Source organism: Tinamus guttatus, unplaced genomic scaffold, assembly GCF_059628265.1.
Source record: "Tinamus guttatus ecotype Peru unplaced genomic scaffold, ASM5962826v1 Tinamus_guttatus_pri_ptg000188l, whole genome shotgun sequence".
In the NCBI taxonomy this organism is placed as follows: Eukaryota; Metazoa; Chordata; class Aves; order Tinamiformes; family Tinamidae; genus Tinamus; species Tinamus guttatus.
Window position 1 is genome coordinate 265,059 of NW_028288722.1, and position 23,617 is coordinate 288,675.

The following is a 23,617-nucleotide window of genomic DNA, read 5'->3' on the forward strand; positions in this document are numbered from 1 at the left end:
GAAAGTCCCTGGCTGCTCTGCTCAACTCTGGCAGCCAAGAGGCTTTGCTGGAAGGAGAGGGAGTGATTTTTGGCTAGCAGGCGCAGAAGCACACTTAAAAGCAAAAATACAAGTAGTTTGTAGCATAGACCAATTTTACGAATCAAAGTGGAGCAGAAGAATCTTTTTATTTACATTCCTTATCCAGTGAAAAGAGTTCATGGACATTCACAGTAATAACACCTGGCAAAACTTCATATCTTACTTGCATTTAAGTGCTTATCATTTAATTGTGTTAAAGTACGGTGCACCGCTTTCTCAGGATCAGCTCTGAGGTGTAAGAACTGAAGCCTGCTTTGGACTATAGCTTTAACTACATTCATTTCAGGAAAGGGATATTGCTGAAAATAACCCTGTTAGGATTTTGGAAGCCAAATCATAAAGTTAAAAAGCCAAGAGCTGCTGTAAGAAGGCTATAAATTAATCTTAATAAAAGATCTATAAAAGTTTAATAAATGTCTTTCCTTACCAATATACACTGTATATATTTAGCACTTTGGAATTAATGGCAATTTCTGGGCTTCATGTCCCATCAGCTCTGTCCCCCACGTGTCCAAGCACACATTAGTTGCCAGCAAGCTGCTGCTACCAATTCCTACCAAAGCTGTCATCTTTCATAGCTTTGACCAGCCAGTCCCTTTCCTTCTCCTCCTCAGAGTCGCTCGCATCGCTGGAATCGGCAGCCAGGAGATGGGAATAGTTGATTTTTTTCTGCCGAGGCAACCTGGACTGCAGAGTGAGGAAGAGGCAGAGCCAGAGGAGCAGGCCGGCGCTGCAGGCCCGATAGAGCACGGCCAGGCCGAAGCTGTCCACAACCAAGCCCCCCGCCAGGCTGCCCAGCGCGGCCCCCGCGCCCTGCGCGAGGCCGCGGAGCAGGGCACGCAGCGCCCTCTCCATGCCAGGGGTGGCGACGTCGTCCACGGTGGACTCGAGTGCCCACCACAAGGCGCCGTTGCTGAAGGCGGACAGGAGCTGGGCGAGCAGGGCGGTCCAGGCTGCCCAGCCGAAGGAGTAGCAGAGCAGCTGGGCCGCCTGGCAGCCGAGGCCTAGCGCCACCGTGCCGCTGCCCGGCAGCATCCGCAGCAACTCGCCCCTGAGGGGGTAAAGTGCAAGCTCAGCCACGAGCCCCACGGCCACCCAGAGCCCCATGTAGCTTTCGCCACTGCCCTGGTCCTCCATCTGCCAGAAGAGGAAGTTGTGCGCGGCAGAGCCAGCTGCGCCGGCGAGGACCGCGTTCACGGCAGCCAGGACGGCGCGGCCATCGCCACCGATAAGGGCCAGTGCTTTGGCGGTTCTGCTCATACGCTTAGCTTTCTTGGCAGCATAGGTGGGCAGGAAGGCGCTGGCGAGCAGCGACAGTACTGCCAGCAGGGCATACACGTAGAAATGGACAGCCAAGCGGGAGAGGCGGCTGCCGAGGTGGCAGCCCAGCTGGTCAACGAGCACGGTGACGCCGCAGGCTCCGACAGACACCCCCAAGTAGCCCCAGACCCACAGCGTCCCGTATCTGTCCGCTGCATCAACAAAGTCCAGGTATTCGAAGAGGCTCTCGTCAACTGTGCGTTCAACAGGGGCGGCCAGCAGCTCCCACAGCAGCACGGCCCCAAGCGCCATCAGAAACACCCAGCGCTGCCCCTCGGCGCTCTGCGCCACATCCAAGGTGAAGTCCAGAGCCACCCTCCAGCGATGCGAGAGGTTTGCAGGGGCACCAGCACCTCCAACGGTGGGAAGGGGAGATTTAAATAAGGGAAGCTTGCTATTTTGACTAAGGGGAAAGCGTTTTTCAGGATTATCGTCGAGATCCACCCCAGCCACAGCGGTGGCTGTGCTGCTTGTCTCCTCCTGGCGCCCAAGCAATGTGGCTCTGTAGGGCATCCCCAGTGCAGGCGCCTCTGCGTTAACGCTACCAGCAGCGTAGCGATCTGTCCCCATGTCACCAGCTCCCGCATCGCTCTTCCAGAGAGCCTCAGTGGTGCTGGAGGCCCCTCGAAGTGCCAGTGTCATCAACGTGGGCACGAGACCCACTGGCAGCGGACGCGCGGTCACTCTCCTCGGCTCCGCTGGCGCCACGTTGGAGACGTTGGCATTGGTTCCATTGCCATTGGCACTGGCGGTATTCGTGGCGCTGGCATTCGTGGCATTGCTGGCATTGACACCGCCGGTGGCCCCGCTGCAGAGCCCCCACGTGTGTCGCGGCGCGGTGGGCGGCACCAGCGTGAGCAGCAGCGCGGCAGCGGCGGAGCCCAGCAGCGCGGCGCCCACGAGCACCTTGGGCCGGCGGCGACCGCGGGCACAGGCGGCGGCCGGTGGCGCCCAGGTGGCCGCCAGCAGGTGCCGCGCGGCCGCGGCGGCGCCCACGAGAGCGGCGGGCAGCCCCAGGTGCCGCAGGTAGAGGCTCAGGAAGGGCCCCGCGCAGCCGCCCGCCGCGCCGTGCACCAAGCGGAAGAGCGAGGACGCCGCGAGGGCGCCGCGCACGTCCCACTGCCGGCTCGGCGCCATGGCCGCCCCGCGCCGCCGCCTCCGGCCGGGAGCGCCCCGGGCACCTGCGCGGCGCCGCCTCTGCCGGCCCGCGCGGGCGGGCCCGGCGGTTGCTCGGAGACGGCAGCGGGTGGAGTAACGGCAGCACCGCCCCGCCGCGATCCTGCCCCATCCCGGCGGTGCCCCGCGATCCTGCCCCATCCCAGCTGTGTCCCGCGGCCCTGCCCCATCCCGGCTGTGCCCCGGGGCCCTGCCCCATCCCGGCTATGCCCCCGCGATCCTGCCCCATCCCGGCGGTGTCCCACGGTCCTCCCTCCATCCAGGCTATTCCCCCACGCTTCACTTGTGCCTCCGCAGGCACCTCATCCTGCCCGCCCCATCCAGCTCCATGGAGTGGCTTTCTCACCCCGGCTCCCTCATGGAGCTGCCTCACAACGGTCTCCTCCTCTCCACCCCCATAGGATCATTATGGTTGAAAAAGACCTTCAAGATCATCAAGTCCAACGTAAGCCCCTCAACACCATCCTGCTAAACTGTGTCCCTAAGTGCCTCATGTACACGCATCTTGAACACTGCCAAGGACGGTGACTCCACCAACTTCCCTGGGCAGCCTGTGCCAAAGCCTGACTACTCTTTCCGTGTACAAAGTTTTCCTAATATCTAACCTGAACCTCCCCTGGCACAACTTGAGGCCATTTCCTCTTGTCCTATCAGTAGTTATTTTGGAGAACAGATCAACTCCCGCCTCACTACAACCCCCTTTCAGGTGGTTGTAGAGAGCGACAAGGTCCCCCTTGAGCCTCTCCAGACTAAACAGCCCCAGATCCCTCAGCTGCCCCTCAGAAGGTCTGTGCTGCAGCCCCTGCACCAGCTCCGCTGCCCTTAGGCGCTGCTTTGAATTGAGGTGATTGGGACAGACCGCAGCAGCACAGAGGGGAGTCCAGTGGCAGTTAGCACGGGGGACACGGATTTGGGCTTTCGCATTTATGGGATTCTGCCACTTCTGCCCATCCTGGCACCTGAGAGTTCTCTGGACGCAGGGACTTACTCTGTGGTGGGACTTCACCCACAGGGCATAAATTACACCAATGCCTTTCTGTTCCTACTCATTTATTCCCCAGACTGGTGCAGTCATAAAAAAGAGCCTTTTTTTTTCCTGCTCTTTTCTTCTAAAACATATTTTAACCAACATGAAAAGGATCGCACCTTCTGATACAGATTGTCACCTATACAAATAATTTATTATCCATCTACATCATTTACAAATGTACAGAGCCAACCGTGGTCTCCACGCTTGCACGTGGCCTCACGGGTCCTTACGTGTTGGCCATGCTTGCTCGTTGGAGCAGCCCCCTCCAGCGCAGCCCCAATGAGACAGAGGTGACAACTGCCCCACTCAGTCCCTCAAACCCCTCTTCACTCTGCGCAGACGCTCATGGAGGACAGTGTGTGACTGCAGCATTTCTTGACTTGCCTCTGAGCCTCTTTTCCAACTTCAGTGTCCTTCCAGGGCTGAAATGATTGTTGCCTATAGCAGGCAGTGGTGGGCATTAATTTGGCAACTGTGGACAAATCAAGGTGAAAAGCAGGGCTGAAGGATCAACCTGAGACCTTGCAGCTTGGTGACTCCTGCATGGGACTGTGCCTGGAACAAAGAGCTACATCTACAAACATTTCAGGGCTGCTTCCTTGAAGATGTGGTTGTTTTACTGTCACTCAGTGTAATATTTGACTGTTCTGGACTGGTTTGGGGATTAAATGTTTTTTCAGAGTGGAAGACTCTTTACATTGCTATATATTGGTCACCTGCCAACAGCTCTAGAGTTATTTTGCCCCTAGTAGTGCATTTCAGTGGGTTGTTTTGGGCTGTATTGTTCATTTAAAGTGAGAGTGAATAAGGCTATAGCTTGTAAACAGACAAAATGCCAGATGAGAATGTGTGAAGCAGCTCAGGGACAAAAGCGGGAATCTGCTAGCGCAAAACTTGTTTTTGCAAGACAGGAGCCAGGGAAGGCTGAGAGAAAAACCACTAAAGCCTTGTGCACATGGCAGGAGGGACTGAGCTGTTCTCAGGAGGCACCTGTGGTCATGACCTTACACCTGAGCTCACCCTTGTCCTGGCATGGACAGAACTGGGGCAGAAAATCTGAGCTTCACCCCAGTGCAGCAGCATTTCTCCATCTGACACAAGCTATAAGGGCTGAGACATGGATTTGCCAGGGTAACTGCAGCCAGTTGGGTCAGCATCACCTTGAAGTGCAAAGTCAAGCCCAGAGATTCCCCAGTGGTCCCATATGGAGAAGGCTGGGAAGAGCTGCTGTGCAAGTATGGAAAGCTAGAGGAGACTTTCTTTGGGTAGCTGATCTGAGTAAGCACCTCAGACTGAAGGCAACCCAGGCAAGGAACGACCTGGGAGCCAAGAAAATAAAAGATGATAGTGGCATAGAAAGAATGCCCCAAATCCTCTCCACTGGGAATTTAATAACTCCCTGGAGACACCCCAGATAGCACAGACCAGATTCAAAAAGTAAAAGAATGTGTTTTCTTTTTCCATTGCTTCAGCCTGCAACAAACTGGATTGAAGAGAGGAGCTTCCTACGCTCGCTATTCCCACAATCATCATGTTTAAAACAAAATTAGCTGGGTGGAAGCAGGAGTTGTGCTGTTGCGCCCAGTGTGGCCCATCTGCAAACCAGGAGAGGACATCTGCACCAGGAATGGAGAAGTGTTCCAGGCACCTACCCCTCCATAGATCCCACCTGCACTATTCCACTCTTCTTTTTCCCATGTGATGGACACAGTCCTAAGCAGGACTGCAGGGCAGCGTGGAATGACAGACATACCACTGGCTGATTTCCATCTGACCTAATGAAGGAGGTCCATGAGGTCCTTGCTGGTAGGATTGCAAGGTTGTACACCTAGAAAAACACAACTCAAGTTGGGCTTAGCTCAGAGATATAGCACAGTCTCCAGAGCAGGTACTGGGAGGTCACATAGTGAGACTGCAGTGAGGTCCCCGGCAGATGTCAGAAATAGAGTTCAGAACTCCAAGAGCTGCTGTGCAACCTCCTGCCAGAGGAGGTTGTTCAGAAAAGAACAAGCACTTAGAGCAAACTTAGCACTATTCACAACCAAGCAGTGAGTGGAGAGCATATTCTGCAGCTACCTGCATGGCTTGAGCTGTTCTTATTGTATTCATCACTGCAAAATATTGCACCAAATTTCCCATGTCCCTGTTTCACACGTTATTGTTACTTTTTGTGCTCCACCCCTGAAACAACAGTGGGTTTTTCACTGCTTCCATAGAAGCTACATTGGACATACACTCTCCTACCTGCGGTCAGGTTGCAATGAGGTCTGTTGAGTCAATGTCAGGGGAATAATAACTGATAATTTGCCCAAATATATTGCTCTGTGCTGGAGCTAGAGTTTTGTGTGCAGAACCCAGCACAACAGGGCCCTGACCCCTGTTAGACCAGGACACACCACCAAAATAAATATTATTGATAGAAACTCCTACTTGTTTCACAACCATAGCAAGTAGTCATCACCTCAGCCATATTTTCCCCAGTCCTTCACCTGAAATTACAATGTTTGAAGTTTTCCTGAGCTTGCACCAAAGGTTAAAACTGCTGTTTTTTCAGCAACACCCTGCCCCATGGCAGGGGGATGTTAGCTGCGGTCATCGCTGTCACTCACCGGAGTGTGGCTGCTTTCCTCAAGCTCTATCCCTCTCCAGTTCTGCAGCTTTAGAAGTAGCATTACCTTTGTAAAATCAGTCAGTGACTTTTAGTGTATTTTCTTTCTCCATTTCTTCTACGATGGCCCAGTGTCACATCCTCTCTCATGTGTTTTCTCTTGTCTTCGTCACTGAATGACACCTGCAAATGTGTTGATGGGCAATAGCAAAGACTTGGGCATGTATTTCACAAGCCCCACATCCTCTGCTTCGTGCAGGCTGAATTTCAATGTCCTTGTCTTCTGCAAGCAGTAGCTGGGCTCTAGGCAAGGAGATACTTCCATGCTGTAAGAAAAAATGAACATTTTTACTGTAGGAGCAAATCTGCCCATGAGGGCCAGATTCTGATCTCAGACTAACTCTTAAGTCACTCCACTGACTGAAGGGGAAAAGCTTTTGTACTAAGATGCACAGGTTTTTATGCTTTTGCACTGTTTTTGGCTAGGGAGATGAGTTGATGTGTATTATGTCTGACCACAAAATCAGTGTCCTTAGCCTGGCTTGGTTTGACTCTCAGAAATTCACGTTTCACCTGTTCTCCATGTGGCTCACAGACCTGAATCAATCACAGGACCCATGTGTTCACTTCCAACACATCACACATTGCTACAATTACTATATCAATATTAATCTCTGCTGTTTACCCAGGGCTGAATTCTCTCTGCCCAACTTTGCATGCCTGAAATACCCTGGCGAGGAATGCATGCTGTGAGGGTCAGCTCCACAGCATGATATAGGTGATCTAATATCTTAGTTTGTCCTTGGAGGCACCTCTCTTTCCAGAGTCTCAATTCTGTCTTAAAGTATGACAGCCATTCTGATTTTCATGCTAACACTTAAAAACGCAAAGGTAGGAGACCTTAACTCTGCCTGCTTTCTGTGTAGAAGCAATGAATTTACTTACAGGTCTTTGTCATACATAATTAGTTGAGGAGTAGGACATCCCAGCGAACAGCTGTGCTGTTCTGGGAACCCCTGTCTGGGGACACTGGATCACGAGATGCACAAAGCCCAGTACGCAAGGCCTCCTCACCTGATCACATTCCTATAAGCTCTTCTGCTGTCCTTGTCCAGACACAGTGTGAAGGGTCTCTGCTCTGTGCTCCTGATTTTGATACTGTGTGTCCTCAACCTGCTTGCCACAGCCTGGAACAAGAGAGGAAGAAGAACACAGTGAGAGCCTCACTTCCCTTCCCTGGGCTGTGTTGTGTCTGATGGTGCAGGCAGATGGAACACAAAAGGACAAATGATGGCATTTTTCTCGTTTTTAACCTCAGACTGTGGTGTAAGGTGGATGCTTTAAAGAAAGAAGTGTCTCTCTCTGTGTAATCTCAAACTGAGGCAAAATTTGTGATGGGCAAAGGCTGCAAAGTTTGGGATGGCAGATGTGAGGCATGAGGAATAGGGGCCATGGGCAGTTCTCCTGGGCCTTGGTGTATGTTGGGAGCCAGTATGGGCTGCTGCACCTCAGTGTTTTCAAAAGCCATGTGAAAACAATCAAATGAGCATGCTGGCTAGCCGAGAACACCAGCAGTCACTGCAAAAGTCTTCCCAGGGAAGGTCCAAACCAGTTACACAGCCACGCTGGAAGGATGGATATGAGTGTTTCAGGCAGGACTTTCAGGTCCTGCCAAGATGAGGAAAGAGTGGAAGGCTGTTTGGGATGCATGCCTGTGGCGCACACTGGAGCTGTTGCAGGCCAGAAAAGGCCAGCAAAGCTGCAGGTCCTAAGCCCAATTGCTCTGGCCATGAAAGAGAGACTGAAGGCTCCAGGGCTATCCCAAAGGAGGACGGCACAATCAGCTGCGGCCTGACTGCAGTGATACATTCCTGCAGGGCAGCGTGCCCTCCAGGGTCTGCCTGGACTCCCGAGTAAAACAAAAAGGACAGAAGTCAGGTTATTCAGCCCCATGTCCTGCACATCAATCTCTCCGAGGTAGTAATTAGATTTATTGAAGTTCCTGCTTCTTGTTTACGCTTCATTAAAGAATATGGCCCCAATTCCTACAGGCCCTGTGGGACCTAGGGAGGACTCTGTGGCTGGAGGTGTGGAGCTAATGGAGTTGATCTTGACTATGGACCCTTTACTGTACCCAATAAAGCAGAGCCACGAGGACTACGGTTAATCCTATTTCTCCACTTTGTTCCTTGGGTCACAGAATCAGTCCAGCGCTGGCTTATTCCTGTAGTGCCTGGATCTCCCAAGACATGGTCTAGCATGGTTGTGTTTAGGACTCTGGTTCAAAAAACTAGACTTTTCCATGGAAAATAAAACCAACGCATCATCTGAGCAGAGCCTTCCCCCCCACAGCGGGTTTTCCCCCTTCACCATTGTCTTAAGGGCTTCCAATGCACTTTGAGTGTCACAGCTACTTACTGAGAACGACCTTCCCGACAAGTTGTTGCTCTTGATAATTTCAGTGATGTTCACATTCAGGCACACAAGACCTGCAGTAGAAGTGGCTTGTTAGCCTCTGACCATGGCACGATCTCAGCTCAGCTCTGAGTAGGACTGGTGCCACTTCTGTCACTAGGGTGCACTGGCAGAGAATTTGTAGGATACTGATAGGGACAGAAAAGGAGCACTCTGGCAAGCTCCATGAGGAGAGCGGATCATGCTCAGGGTAGAAACCTCAGTGACTTTGCTTAGGACAAGGTGGAAGAGAAAGGTTGCTGCAGGAAGACGATGCTGCCAAGCCCAGAATATGGTTACACTGAACCCCAAGTCGTTTCCCCGGTCACATCATTCATGAGGAAATGCAAAATCACAGACTATGGTAACACTGATCTATGCAGGGCACTGATTCAACCCACACAGCGCAGGCACAAAAAGCACTAACCTCTGTAGTCAGATTTACTCCATACAGGAGTACGGAACCCACCTTCGACCTCATCAGCAGGGATGGCTTTCATCACCAGGCCTGTGGAGCGTAGGGACATTGCCACCTCCTTCACCCGGTCACTCACCACCACCTGCACAAAAGACAGTTAAAGTCAGTCTAAGCGAGGGACTAGGCCTGACAGGGCTGGGGTGGGGAGAACCTGATGCCAAGAATGTTGGTGCAGGCTAGATGCGGATTTTCTCATTCATTTTTCCTAATTAGAAAGACACAAAGGAGTCAGAAAGGAATACACTGTAGGGAAAGCCTAGCTCAGCTCAGAGACAAAAAAGCAGCAGAACAGGAGGGAGATTTTAGTCTGATGAAGCAGAGCAGTACACATCTGTATGCTCTGGCCCGATAAGGCACCCCCGATGAACTGCACAGTGCTCCTAGGGAGTGTTTGCTGAGCAAAGTCCTGCAGGACCTGTATAAGGGGGTAGACTCTCAGACCACATCTGGGGTAGGAACACGAAAGCAGAAATTGTCTTTCACTACCACAGGGTTCGCTAACAGGCTTTAAAAGGACCCCAGGATCAACATGTGCTCTTCTGGAGTGCAATTTCAGAAGGAGGAAAGGGGACAAAAACACTTTGAGGAGCTTCATGCCATGTTGGTGTCTCTGTGAGCAGTGGCATTTCAGGCTGCCCAGAGCCCCTCTTACCTTTTTGTATGTTACTGTGAGGTCTATGCCAGGGCCATCCAATGTTGTTTTCTTCTTGGACATGGCTAATTCTGCAAGAGGGGAGAATGATTGAGGATTCACTCATGCCGATTCTCTGTATGGGCACAGAGAGGCATCCCCTTGGTGGAGTTACCCACAGCACGTTGGCTCCTCTCTGCTCTATCTACAGACAGAGCCAGGGCTCTGCTCAGTTCTGCTATTCAAGGCTGATATACAGAGAAGTGGACTCACTCAGGGGTCTCTGGCCAACTGCATTGGCAAGCATCCACTAGGCCAGCACCAGAAGACCAGGTTTGCCCCACAGAAAGTGCTCGATGAGACATCTGTAAGGGACCAGCATACAAGCATCCATGTCCCAACCGGCAGCTCCAAGAAGCAGAATTTCTAACAGGGGAGAGATCTGGCAAAAGGGATGGTTTTTAATCCTAGTTTATTCTCTCAAAGCTATGATGCTGGCCCAACTCTAGTCTGCCCAGCTTGGGAACATTCTGTCAGACTGGGATTTGGCTCTGAAGGGGAATGGGTATGTCCACATTTTGCCCAGGACTGGAATTCACACTTGCTTCACAGCTGCGTGGCAGGGACACCCACCTCTGTGGGGGCTGATCTCTGGCACGCGGGTGCGTAGCTCTGTGAGGAACACATCCTCAGCCGGCTCCTGTGCTGGGTCGTTGAAGAAAATCTGAAAGAGAGGAAGAAAAATGTCTAAGAACGGCTCCTGCTCATTCACCTTCTGGTCCCAAGCTGGACATGTGACATTCCGGTATCCTCCACAGCTTCCAAGTGTGACATCTCCGATGGAAATCTATGATCTCAGCAAGAGGGACTTTTGCATTGAAGAAAACTGATTTTCTGGGATGGAGAAAACTGATTTTTGCATTGCTTTCTGAGGTTCACAGAAGGCTTTGCCAGAGAAGCTTCCAGCAGAGCCAACAGACAGTGTGCCTTGCCACAGGGTGTCACTGCTGGCTCACAGATGAGCCTGTTCCTAATCATCTACCCAGAGGCAATGGAGGTCATGGAGAGCCACTTTCCACAGCAGCTGAAGGTCCTGGCTTGGCTCCAAGAGAGCTAATGTCTTTTTTAAACACCTACATCAACTAGTTACTTGAGGTTTATTCATTAATTTCTCTTCATGAACTTGCTTTGTATAAAATATGAAGATAAAATCTTGGAGAGGCTCTCCTTAAGGGAAGCTCGCAGGCCTGTATTAAGTTCCTGTGGGATTTCATTCTCACTTCCAGGAAGACTCTCAGGAGCCAGAGAAAAACAATGTGGTCTTAACCCAAATGGCAAAGAGGACTCTGTTTCTAGATGAAGCAGGATCAGACCCTGTAATACAGCAGAGAAGTTTAGGTGTCTCTATCTGAAAACCTCATCTGGAGTTAGTTCCTCTTCCCCTGCTCAAGTCACCTACTTGCTTTCTTGCTCTTGATTTCTGTCTTGGAAGAGAAATATGGGCTAGAAATTCACAGAGAAAACAAAATGCCAAGCCACACAAACTGAGGACCAAGTGCTCTAAGGGCTTACAAGCTACAGACCATTAATTCAAGTCCTTGTGGTGCTCTGCTAGCAAATACAAAAGCTCTTACATTTATTTGCAAGACCCAGTTCATTTGCTCAAGTAATAGCTGCTCCTTTGACGCAATAGATGACCACACTGGCTATGGGCAGATTAAGAGGAGATATGTGTGATGGTCCCACCCTGAGCTTTGAAGGGTGAAAGCTGCCAGAGAAGCAGAAGAGGGGTTGCAGTTGCATGACCAAATACAGCAGTTCTTTGCTCTCATATCAAGTATTAGGTCTCACTCTGATGCCATTTCAGAGAAAAGCTGGCAGGAAATAAAGAAAACAGCATTTCAGGAAACACTGTAAAGCCCCTGCAAAGTATATGAGGGGGTTGGTAGGGCCACCCAGAAGTTTCCTATTTGATCACACTATCTAAATCACCTGGAGGTGCAATAGCTCCTGAGTGAAACTGAGACCAGCAGAGCAGGAAATTCTTGGGCTCATGTGCTAGTCCAAAGATTTGCTTTGCTATCCTATAGGATCCTAAAATAGTCTTCCCAGAATTACTGCCTGCAGCTGAGTTGTGTTACATGGAGTCACTGGAGGAGCACATGGAGGATTTGGGAGGCTGTCAAGGCTGGAGAGAGCCTGTGAGCACGTAGATCTAGGATTACATTAGCAGAAAGCCCTTGGAGCCTTTTACGGCTCTGTCAGCACTGAGGAGTAAGCCCCTGCAGGACCACGTGAAGGCACCGGACGTGTCACTCACCTTCACGGCATAGACCTGGAAGCAGACGGGCTGGATGCCCATGCGGACATAGTATGCAATCACATCAGTGAGGAACAGATCAGTCACAAGATGCTTACTTGGAGAGGAAGGCTGAGGGGGAAATCACATTGTGGATCAGCCACAAACACGTCTTAAAAACACTGACACAAAACCCCCTAAGCCCTCCTAGACAAACAGTAAGCAACGAGGCTGCTGCCCATGGCAATGCTCAGTTGCTCTGTGAGGACTCATCAAAGCAAACGGGGCAGGTGAAGGCTCACACTCACCTACTTGCCCCTTTCTGGGCGCTTTCAATGGTGGATCAAACCGCCAGGAAATGAGAGTAGGGGTATTTCAGCACATGCCTTATTTACATTTTCTATTTTGAAATTAGCCATTTCCTGTTGGTAGGCCAAGAAAAAACCCCTGGTAGCAAATAGGTCTTGTGGGCTAGGGCAGTGTGAGCCATGTGCGCCTTCCGCAGGCCCACAACAAGTCTGTAGGGAGTAAACTTCTGTCTGGGGCATGCAGGGGACTTGCAGGGCATCAGCTTGTTCTTGGATATTTCAGGAGAAATGAGCCAGGCTCAGCAGGGGCTGCGGGAGGTGGGAGGCTTTCCCTCATACCATGGTGGCCAGTTTGGGAATCATGTGGCACAGCGTGTTGATGTTGCTCTCGTACCACGGGTCAGCTTTGCCCAGGTACCCGGCCACCTCGCAGAGCTCCTCGCGGCTAGCGGCAGGGCAGTTCTGTGAGAGAAACACAGAGTTCAGAGGATGGCAACTCAAAAGAACCAGAGCTTTTCCTGGGGAAGACCTTGAAAATAACTACTTTTCCTGGGGAAAAACCTTGCTAGGATCCAGAGGAGGCTGGGAAATGGTGCACTGTGAGCAGCAACCTCATACGCAAAGGACAAGGTGATGATGCCAGGCCAATTCTTCACAGTTCTGGCCATGACAACACCACCAGCAATGCATTGTAGAGCCAGTCTCACTGCTTGGCTCATCTTATACCTCCCTTTCCCTAGGAATCTTCCAGACAACTCATTTCTGTTCTTCAGGCTGGGAGAACAGGGACATTTCCCTTCCCTTTTTAGCCTGAGGGATGCCTGAATTGGATGCTTGCATTAATGACACTGAATTCTGACAGTGGGTCTGTGTCCCTACTTGGTCCAGACAAGGTGGCAAAGCATTTCTTGCAGTTCTCACTGTGCTGATGCTCAAGAACCAGTTTCATTGAACAATTTAAAAACAAAATAAAACAAATACTTATTTTTATAATGGCACATTCACCAGGACTTAGAGCTAGCTCCAGAATAGCTCAAACTATTTTGACAAGTGTGGCTGTTTATCACTGTCCTGAGGATCTCTGAGGGGAAGTGACTTGCCCAAGACTAAACTGCAAGGTCATGGCTTTCAGAGTTGAAACTGTAGCAAAGTCCCCAGAAAGAAGCAACTGCTTTTCAGAAGCGTTTGGGAGGAATATAAAGTGTTAGTTCTCTGCGAAGGCTCCCTCAATGCCCCTACAGCTGGGTAGAGCAGCAAAACTAAATACAATTTCTAATCCAGCAGTCACCCTCATCAGAGTGGCTGGGGCAACCTGAACGTCTCTGAGCCTGAGGGATTCCCAAATTAATCCTGCAAACCCAGCCCAGCAGCGGCGACCTGGCTCCCACTCTCCTCGCTCAAGGAATTAGACATTAGACATACGTGAGTTCCTCTAAAATCTCATTGTGCTTCTCCTCCAAAAACCAGTGGGATGCTAGCAGCCAGCAAAAAGGTCCCGAGCCACCGGGACAGACTCACCGCAGCGGCCAACGTATTCGGCTGCCCCGTAATGACCGGGATGTGGTAGAACTGCAGGTTCAGCCTTGGAGTCAGGAAAACTCGTCGTGTTTCTCGTTTCCTTGAAATGGAAAAATAACAGAACTGTGTCCAAAGGTAAAGGTGGGCTCTAGACTGTCACTGGCTGTCCCCTCCTTGCCTGGTTCTGGTCCCTAAGCTTCTACCTGCACTGCTGCCCAGTGCTTTCTGTGGCCTAGATCACCTGCTTGGGCAGAGTTGGCTAAGAAACAGCTTTTCTTTACCTTTTTTTTTTTTTTTTCCTTCTGCATTGAAAAAAAATGCATTAGAAACTTGCCTGGTTTTATTGTTCCTTTAACCTGTTTTGCAGTCAGAAGGGAAAGATTTTCCGCATTCACCAGCTGGGCTAAGGGGGCCAAGCAGTGCTGTGCAGCCAGCCAAGGCTGGCGTCTCCACGCACCTGGGTGCCATCCTGCCCAGGCAGCGCTAGAGTCCAGCCCTGTCCCTCCATCCTGGCTGAAGAGCGCGTGCCTGCACTGCCCTCCCGTCCCCAGCCCAGGAGGCCAGCGCAGGGCGGGCAGCAGTACCTCAGGGAGTGGTACGCCTGGGCCAGGCGCCCCAGCAGGCGGTCGTCCCCCAGCAGCACCACGCGGGCAGTGTGCCGTCTCTGCAGCAGGGCCGCGGGTGCCTGGGGGATGCCCGGCTTCCTCTGCAGCTTCGCCACCGGCTTCGCCCCAGGGCTGTGGCAGCCTGCCTGCAGAAAGGCCACACTGTCCAGTGGGGATGGTCTTTTCTTAATGCCACCCTTCCTCTGGAGCCGGGATTGCTCTGCCTCGGCGCTGCAAGGGACTCCAGACTCCTCAGTTGCTCCGGGCAGGTCCCGCTCAATGCCGCTGTCGGTAGAGAGCACAGAGAAGCGGGTCTGTTTGCAGCACTCGCAGTCCGAAATGATGTCCTGGATCTCAAAGGTGTCCAGCTCCTGGCTCAGCAGGTTCGGCTCACAGCTCTGTGACGGCGGGCGGATGAACAGCACCAGTTCTTTCCCTGGGGGAAGAGGAGAGCTCAGCTGTGGTTACAGGTGGCACAGAGGAGTCACCAAGCGTTGCGTGGGGCCTAGCGCAGGGCAGCCTGGAAGGGAAATAATGCCAAACACATGCTGAGCTCTAATTCTGCCTCGGTTTCCCTATTCTTGTTCAATCAGAGGGCCAACAGCTCCTCTAGCAACTCTGAGAGGAGTTAGTCATTCAGTCCTGGTTCCCATCCAATCACAAAGATGGCTCAGTACCCCTCAGAACGGGTACCTTGGGCAGGACACATCTTACTGCCTCTTTCACTGGGTCCTCAGCTCTTCTCCGTTGCTCCTCTCCCTTCTCACGGCCCTTGTCTGACCTCGGTGCCCCATGCTAGCGAAGGCAGGGGCAATCAGCACCCACCACGCAGAAGCTTGTGTCATGTCCAAAGATCTGGAGCTAAATTACTTGTTCTGCTCAAGTTTCCTAGCCTTGGGCCTAGCCGCATTTACCATGGTCCCCAACAAGAGCACTCACAGAGCTGGTCATCTTCTGTCCAGAGGTGGAAGCTGATGTTGGGGCTGGGCAGAGGGATACCCTGGAGCTCTCCTAAGGGTGTGTTGCCTGGGGGAAGCAAGGAGGCTTGGTCAAACAAGGCAGCAGGCAGCTTTCCCACCCAGGTGCATGAACCCTCCCAGTACTTTGCTTCGGATGCTGGCTGAAAAAAACATGCTGAGCCTCCGGGGCTTTCCCATCTTCATCGCCTTCTGGCCACAAGCACCAGGCCAGTGCAGGGGGTGCAGGGCTTCTCACCAAGAGCAGTGAGGCAAGAGGGAAACATGACCCCATTTTCAATCTGGCCCACCCCAGTTTGTGCAAGGAGCTCCGGCAGAGGGAGATGTCAGTTTTAATGTGTATCTACCATGATACCATGCCAGGACAGAGAGCTGCCAGGTATGAAAGGAGTGGCAGGAACCAGGGTCCACCACATCAGCACAAAGAGCAGTGCATAGCATTTTCCCAACCTAGATCCTGGCAGGACACATCTTACAGCAGCCAAGAGCCCTGGAGAATGTGTACCACCTCCCTGGTGGGCAAGGACTTCCTATGGCACCTTTTACAAGTGGTGGACACGTGTCTCTGGGCCTCAGGGCAGGTGAATTAGCAGCAGGGATTGCCCCAGTCTGTTTCCATGTGTGACAGATCAGCCTCTTGCCACCACATACAGTTCATCCTTCCAGAGCAGAGCTGTTAGGAGGTTGGGTTGCTGCAAGGAGCCAAGGTGAAAGGACCAACCGCTGAGCCCGTTGATGAATGCAGCTAAGGTGGAGGGAGGGATGTTGCTGCTGGCTGGAGGAAGGTGAAGGGGGGGACACCGCAGTGAGGAGGGGGTCTGCCAGCTCCCCTTAAGCCACTTCATTCCCTTTAATGCCCATGTTCAACCAGCCCAACACTCACCTGCCGGCACGGAGCTGAGGACAGCGTGGTAGATCTCCTCCAGCCTCGCCACACACTGGCTGCGGTCTGCATTCACCTCGCTGCCTGCACCTTCCACTGCCATCACCACTTGCTGGAACCAGTGCTCTACAGCACTCATGGGCATGTCCTGTCACAGATGGTCACCATTAACACCCAGAGGTATGAAAAGAGGAGACACTCAATGGACAGCGACGTGGAAAGGCACGGGATGTGGGAAGAGGGCAAATGAGACTTGCAAAAATCATCATCTTGCAGCAGAAGACAAAAATATCTTCCTGATCCCAGGCTAGCCATGGAGGCCAGGCTGCAGGAGGAGAGAGGCTGGCTGTACTGGCCTCTCAGAGGCTTTTTCTCCACCAGGTTCACATCTCCAGGTTCACATTTTCTCCATCAGGTTCACAGCTGATGGGCTCTGCCACAGAGGTGGCAGCTTGAGAGACTCACCAGTGCACAAACATGTCCTAGGAGGAGAAACTGCCGAGAGCCCCTGCAAAGTTGTCTGAACCCCTTAATTGTGCTGCTGGGGTTCTACAGCTCCCGGAGGGAGATCTGGGAGAGAGCTCATTGAATCTTTTCCACTGGGACATTTATTTCATATCCACTATGAAGCATCTCATCCCCAGATACTCTCTGCAGACATCCTGCATCTCCCATTAGGTGCTGGCAATCCCCATGGGCTGCTGAGTGCAAGTGGCAACAGCAGCAGTCTTTTAAGAGAGGACAAAAAAGGCTCCCATGCTTCTGTTTTTTGCTCCTATCCCATTGCTGCAGCAGCCCTTTTATTTCTAAAGGATTTTGGGCTTTAATACTAGACTTTTGGGCTGCTCATAGCCCACCCCAAAACCAACACTGAGGCCAGAGGGGACAGTGACCAGCAAGCAGGGACTGGGGCAATTGCCTACTTGCTGAAAAATCATTCCTCACTCAGGGTGCCCAGCAGGAGAGAGGACTGCTAGAAATCCCTGCGTGTCAGTGTAGAAAGGCTGCTGCTTACCTGCAGACTTCTCTTCAAGCCACTGATGTCACAGCCCTCGACCAGGCCTGCCTGCATGGCATGGATGATCACGTACGACATGCACAGCCGGGGGCTCTGGGAGACCTGAGCAGCCTCTGTGTCGGTGACCAGTGCGTTGCAGATGGCTTCAGAGAGCAGCTCTGGATCTGCAAAGATGAAAACCCTGCGTAGGGCAGGTGGATGGGGAGAAAAAGATGAAATCTGGACTCCCAATTACTGACATGGGGTGGGAGAGTGAAGCTCACAACTCTAGTATCCCTTAAGAGGAACCATTGCACATATTCCCTTTCTCTGGCCTGTCTCTCCCAGCAGAGCTATGCACTTCTCAAGACCATGAAAATCAACTGGGATGCAAATACAGAGTGCCAGCACAAAGCCTATTTTAGAGAGTCAGGGGATACCACCAAATTCTGTCCCCCCATACCACATGCTGCCATGTAGCTTATACCAAAATTGTCCAGTCCATTCTATCAAACATTAATTCAGAGTTCAGGAAGAGGACAGGTTCAACTGTAAGATTAAAATGCTGTGACAGAGATAAAAGTAACAACATGTTCAAGGACTCACTTTTCCTGATATGGGTATGGGTCACTTCTAAGGCTTTGTTCAGAAATCACCATTCTTTGGTACAACATACCTAACAAATACAAGGAGATAAAACATGCAGATATCAGAGCATAAGAAATAGTAACAGGACTCAGGAGAGCAGCTTGTTGATGCTCCCAGCAGCCTATTGAGGTTTTACAGTAGGTCTGTCAAATTAGTGAAAATATATTGCTGGAGAGATTATGCAATAGAGCCAAGAATGAGACACAGGGCTAAACATAGTCAAGGACAAGAATAGACCACTCTAAATAAGAAAAACCTTTCTATTCATGGATGATTTCCTGTATTTCCCTTCTTTTGTTTGGTGAGTTAGGAGTTTGGGAAGAGAGTCAGAAGCAGGAGGGACAGCCCCATTCCCTGGCTTCTCCACCTGACTCCAATCTGGCAAAGCATCTGTGGGCACCGTTTACACCGATACTAAGAGCATAAAGCAGGAAAACGGCCAAGGGAGGGTCCACATCCAGCCCAAACTGTTCCTGTACCTAACTGCTGTCTGCAATCATCTTATAAACCCCATGATGCTCCCATAGGGAGCTGTTAGCTTAGGTGGGATGAACCTCTGCTGGAGAGGCCCAGCATCTGAATCCATCTCTATGGAGAGATAGACAAGCAAGGACAGCTCAACCACTCCTTCCAAGCCCAGGGTTCAGGTATTTCAACAACCTTCCCACCAATCCTGGAGCACCAGCAACCTAGTGACCAGTCCCGGAAAAGGGCACTCCCTCACCTTCTACAGGTGACCTCTATATCCCCACAGCTCTTTACCTTTACCAGGTGATCCTTATTAAACTTTCATCCTATATATTCGCATGATGGCTGACCTTAGAAAATCCTTTATCCATCAAGCAATCAGATCCTTGTTTTCATTCTTGGCCATATCAACCTTTCTTCCCATATATATTCCCGTAAGTCTCTCCCTATGGAATCATTGATTGAGCTAAGGTCAAGTGAGGTGAAGGTGGACCTTGGGACTGCAGACAAAGTGTTTCCAGGGAAGTGGCTTAGGTGATGGTGCTGGACTAGGACTCCAGCTGGGCACAGCAGCACACTTGTCTCCACGCTGGTGGAAGATGTAGAACCAACTGGACTTTCACCTACCTGGATGACAGCTCAGGTGGCTGTTAGATGTTTTGGATCTGACTCAGATGCTATCTCCACCGACAGGAAGAGGATCCTAAGGATGTAGCTAGTAGCTAAGGCAGTCTGAAATCAGGAGGGGACAACCTAGGCCTCGCATTTGCTGTGTCTCACTGTGTGGGCAAAGGCCACTCAGGAACCGAAACCCACGATGCTGTCACCTCAAAGACCCAAGCGTTTCACTGTGCCATACAAGGGTGGAGTGGAAAGGCCTGCGTACCTGGGGCTGTCCTTTCCATTTTTAGCCTGGCAGCATAGTCTAAACCAATGGTGCAGAAAGGCTTGGGCAGGGTGAGCATCTTCTTACAGAAATCATACACCCTACTGCAAAGATCTTCAGAGATGCAGGGAGCCTGGAGAGAAAAAGAATCCATTAAAGAGATGCCACAGGCAATGACCCCAAACAACCTTCTTTCCCCAGGAGAAACATCTGTGTGGGCTGTGTGGGGCAGGAGGGCATAGAGCTACACCAGTCTGGGCTTAAATACAATATATAATGCAGAACCAATCCTTAAGATTGATCTGGAGACCTCCAGCAACACACACTGAAGGGCTGCAAGTGCACCTTTTGGCTGGGTTTGGATAGGTGCTTGGGCAAAAGGGCTTTTTCAGCAATGCGGCTTCTTGCACAATCAGGTACCAAAATATTGCCAGAAAAGGGGGTCATTTGGAAGAACGTGTCACTCCCACGCACATTACAGGTGCCAGTGTCTCAGTTTTCATACAGTGCATGCAAAACGCATAGCTGACACTGCTATTTCAGGGCTTTACTGGGCACACGCTGGGCTGTTTCAGCAGAGGAATAAGTGTGGCACAGCAAAACACTTAGGACCAGTAAGGGCTGCCAAGTGACTTCAGATGGTCCCTCCTGTGGCTTCTGAGTCCCCTGGATTTTGTCCCAACAAGACCTCTAGGTGGGTTACCTTTATCAATTCATACATCAGTGTATGCAGCAAGGGGATGATGTAATGTCTGTAGTCACCTCTTTCAGCCTGCGGATTGAAAAAATAAATAAAAACAACAGTGAGATCCTCACACTGATGCCCTAGTGCTTAGCAAGTTTTACTCCAGCATCTTTTTTCATGGATGATATGTTGATGGATCTGATTTAAATTGAACTGATGACAATAATGCTTTAGAAATGGTGAATAAAATGAGTAATGCTGAATTGCTGAGACCAGCTGACACTTGCCCAGAGCCCTGCAGGAACTCGAGCATGAAATTGCTAAATTATTATCTGTGGTTGCTACTGATTGCTCAGGGCCGCTACTGTGCCATAGGAATAAAAAAAAAAAATGTGACACTAATTTCCAAGAAGAGCTTCAGGATGATGAGAGGAATTACAAACCAGGAAGCTTGACATTCCTCCTGGGCAAACAAAAATAAGAGCAGGAGAGCAGGAATAGATAAAACATGGAGGAAATGACATGGCTTTTGTAGAGGAAAGCAGAACTCAGATGCATTGGAGGAGTATCTAAATCCACATAGCCATGGATTACATGGGTGCTTCTGACTATTAGGATTGAGAAAATCTGCTTGATGAAGTTCCTTCCCGAAGGGTTTGATGGAAGCTAAATTACAATAGCGTGAGAGGGTCAGTCTACAAATGGACTCATTTAAAAGGTGAGAAATAAGGATTAGAAATAATTGTTTAATTTTCCCAGTTGACGTCTGCACAGGAATCTGAGGGGTGACACAGGAATCATGTGGGCTGACATGGCTCAAGTGTGCAGCACAGCAGCATGGATGGAGCGGGCTGACAGCATCTGCAGAATGTGCTGAGTTACCTGGGGCACTAACCAGGACTGGCAACGGCTCACAAAGCTCTCCCAGCACGGAGCAGACACTGGTGAGAGATGTGCGAGCTGAGAAATGCCAAGCAAGGCACTAAAGGAAAACAGCCCTGGCTTTCACTGGGCAATGATGGGCCCTAAGCTCCTGGATATTGAAAATTAATGGATTGAAGAAAGAAAAGTAAGTGTTAGAGACTGTTAGAAAGGGAGCAGTGGGCAAAGGAGAGAGTGTCGCTGTGCCCTGTTCATCTGCAGTGTGTACAGCTCCATCCCTTCTGCTCAAAAGCAGAAACTAACTAGCAGAAACTTTAGCCAAACTAAAGAGAAAGTGGTATGGGAAGGTTTCTGCCCAAAGGATGACTAACAGGGGCTCTTCCTCCAGGGAAAGGAGGAAGAGGTGTGGAGAGGAGAAAGTAGAGGAGGATCATTAGCTGTTCCTTACACCAGAATGAGAGAACGCCAAAAGAAATTGTCAGACTCACAAGAAACAAAAGGTGCTGCTTCTGCACACCACATCTGTAGAAACCAGAAACTCGGTTGCCTCAAGGATTTGGAGAATGCTTGAATTCATAGAGTGACAAATCAGTGAAAGGAAAAAATTTCATCCTCCGAGAAATTTCCATCGTCCAAGGCAAAGCCTGTTTCCCACGACAACAGGCCAGGCTGTCACCCTACCTTGCAGTCCCTACCCAGGAAAGGGTTTTCCCACTCTTTGCTATGAGCACAGTCCCCAGCTGAGCTTCAGATCCCCAGAAATACCTGAACCAGGATCTTCTCAGCGGCATTGACTTTTGGGTCTCATAGGGAGAGACAGGGAAGCCCCAGGAGAGAGGCAGACAGGGCAGAGCCTTGCAGGTACAGATGAGTTTCGGAGGCTCTGCTAGCCTGGGAATTACAGCAGCACTGAGGGCAAACACTGCGGAGGGGTCGTCCATGGCGACAGGAGAAGGCCCCACTCACCCTTTCCAGCTCTTTCACCAGGATCCCAACCAGAACAGAGCTGTTACTGGGATTCTGATCAATCTTTTTATGCAAGGTCCAGCGCAGCATCCCTGAGAAGTGAAAACCAAGAGAGAGGTCAGGTTGCCAAGTAGAGAATGATGATTCAGGAGCTAGGATTAGGGTTTGAGAGGGGAATCGGGAGACCTGGGTACTATCTCACACTCTTGCTCAATAAAATAGCCATTGGGATGCTCCACTGGCACCACAATCAGAGCTAAACCAGTGCTGTGATTCCAAATACAGCATTAATATACATAAAATATAAAGTATACCTTGGAAATAGCTAAGTATGGAGCTGCAGGGCTTGGCCATACTTCCACCAGGCAATTGTTAATACGGAGCAACTCCCTGGATCACAGGCAATATCAGCGCATCTCAGGCTGGCATCATCTGGCCCTGGTTGGGGCGCAACTGCGGTGGGATTTGTGAGCTGAGCTCTCCCCCTTACTCCCTGCTGTGAGCGAAACCATCAGCATTTCCCAGTCCCATTTTTCTGTGTAGATACAACAATATGAAGCCAGGCAGTGAGCATGAAGATGGATGTGCACAAATGCTCTAGATATCCTGGGAGTGAGCAGCTACAGAAAAAGCAAGACAGGGCAATGGACTAGATAACGTCTTAAGTTTCATTCCAGCCCCTCTTCCCGCTGCTGCTGCTTCTTACTGCCTGGTTTCACAGTGGCTGCAGGGAATTTGAATGCTGCCTGCCAAAAACTCACGTGTGGAGCAAAGACCATGATGTTTTTTAGTTCTGTGGATGTTAAGGCTCATTCAAGGAAAATCAGATTTAATTAACCATAAAATATGCCATGTGCTCCTAGCAAAATCAATTTCTCCAATTTAATTACATTTTCTGAGGCTATAATGGTCCAGTTGCTGGGTCAGCCTTATTTTTAATAACAGAAGCATGCACGTTTCAAACAACTCTCTATTCAGGAGCCCAGCACCATACTGAGAAGTGATACACCCATCCCGAGATACTGGGAAACTGAAGCACAGAGGTACTGAGCTGGCCAGTGTCAGAGCTGGGAGCAGAGCCAGGCTCTGTTCTTTAATGTCCCACCTCAGTGCTGGCTGACTTGGGGGAGAAGGAGATGCAGCAGAGCCATGTGAGGAGGATGAGGCACAGGCTTTGGGGCAAAGCAGCACACGGGGAGGCAGTGAGGGTGATGGCTGGTGCTGGACCCTCATGGGGCTCCGCAGGGCCCTGTTCTTCTCTTACCTCGGTCACACTGGAAGGCCGGGTGGTGCCCATCCAGCTCTCGCAGCAGCGTCCGCACGCGGCGCAGGATGTCCGACTCCACCTCTGAGGAGACCAAGGGGACGTGAGCAGCGGGGCCTCCTCTGTGCCTGCATCTCTCAGAGACCTGCACCCAGGGGTGTCCCCGCCTGCATCCTGTACAGGGACTGGACCCCAGGCAATGGGTTTGGCAACAGCTCTGGGTTTGTGGTGAGTGCAGTGACTCCTGGCCCTGTAGCATCCCTTGGGATGTGTGTTACGGCCAGCTTCTCAAACCTGAGAAAGCTTTGATGAAAATGAGCGCTATTCCTCAGTGCTACTGGTGCTGGAGGTCAAAAGCCCTCCCACGAACTGGTGCCCATACAGCAAAACCATCTCATGGGGATAGGACAGCAGAGAAGTCCTGCAGAGAACTTTACACATAGGCAGGACTGC

General features: G+C 51.0%; 2 protein-coding genes across 2 annotated transcripts; both read right to left on the reverse strand.

The window, feature by feature from the left end:
* Window positions 1–399: 399 nt before the first annotated feature.
* On the reverse strand, window positions 400–2,538 carry MFSD6L (major facilitator superfamily domain containing 6 like). Its single transcript, XM_010219925.2, has one exon. The coding sequence runs from the start codon at window positions 2,536–2,538 to the stop codon at window positions 625–627; it is 1,914 nt and encodes a 637-aa protein (XP_010218227.2). The 3' UTR covers window positions 400–624.
* Window positions 2,539–5,966: 3,428 nt separating this feature from the next.
* PIK3R6 (phosphoinositide-3-kinase regulatory subunit 6) lies at window positions 5,967–23,265 on the reverse strand. Its single transcript, XM_010219922.2, has 18 exons — window positions 23,165–23,265; window positions 21,901–21,992; window positions 20,071–20,139; window positions 19,368–19,500; window positions 17,972–18,041; window positions 17,384–17,567; window positions 16,369–16,516; window positions 15,448–15,534; window positions 14,488–14,944; window positions 13,904–14,003; window positions 12,725–12,847; window positions 12,099–12,209; window positions 10,412–10,502; window positions 9,800–9,870; window positions 9,139–9,229; window positions 8,634–8,704; window positions 7,290–7,402; window positions 5,967–6,541 (listed from the first exon to the last, which is right to left on the reverse strand). Exons 2-18 carry the CDS (start codon window positions 21,988–21,990, stop codon window positions 6,385–6,387), a joined length of 2,166 nt encoding a protein of 721 aa, XP_010218224.2. The 5' UTR covers window positions 21,991–21,992; window positions 23,165–23,265; the 3' UTR covers window positions 5,967–6,384.
* Between the last annotated feature and the right edge of the window lie 352 nt (window positions 23,266–23,617).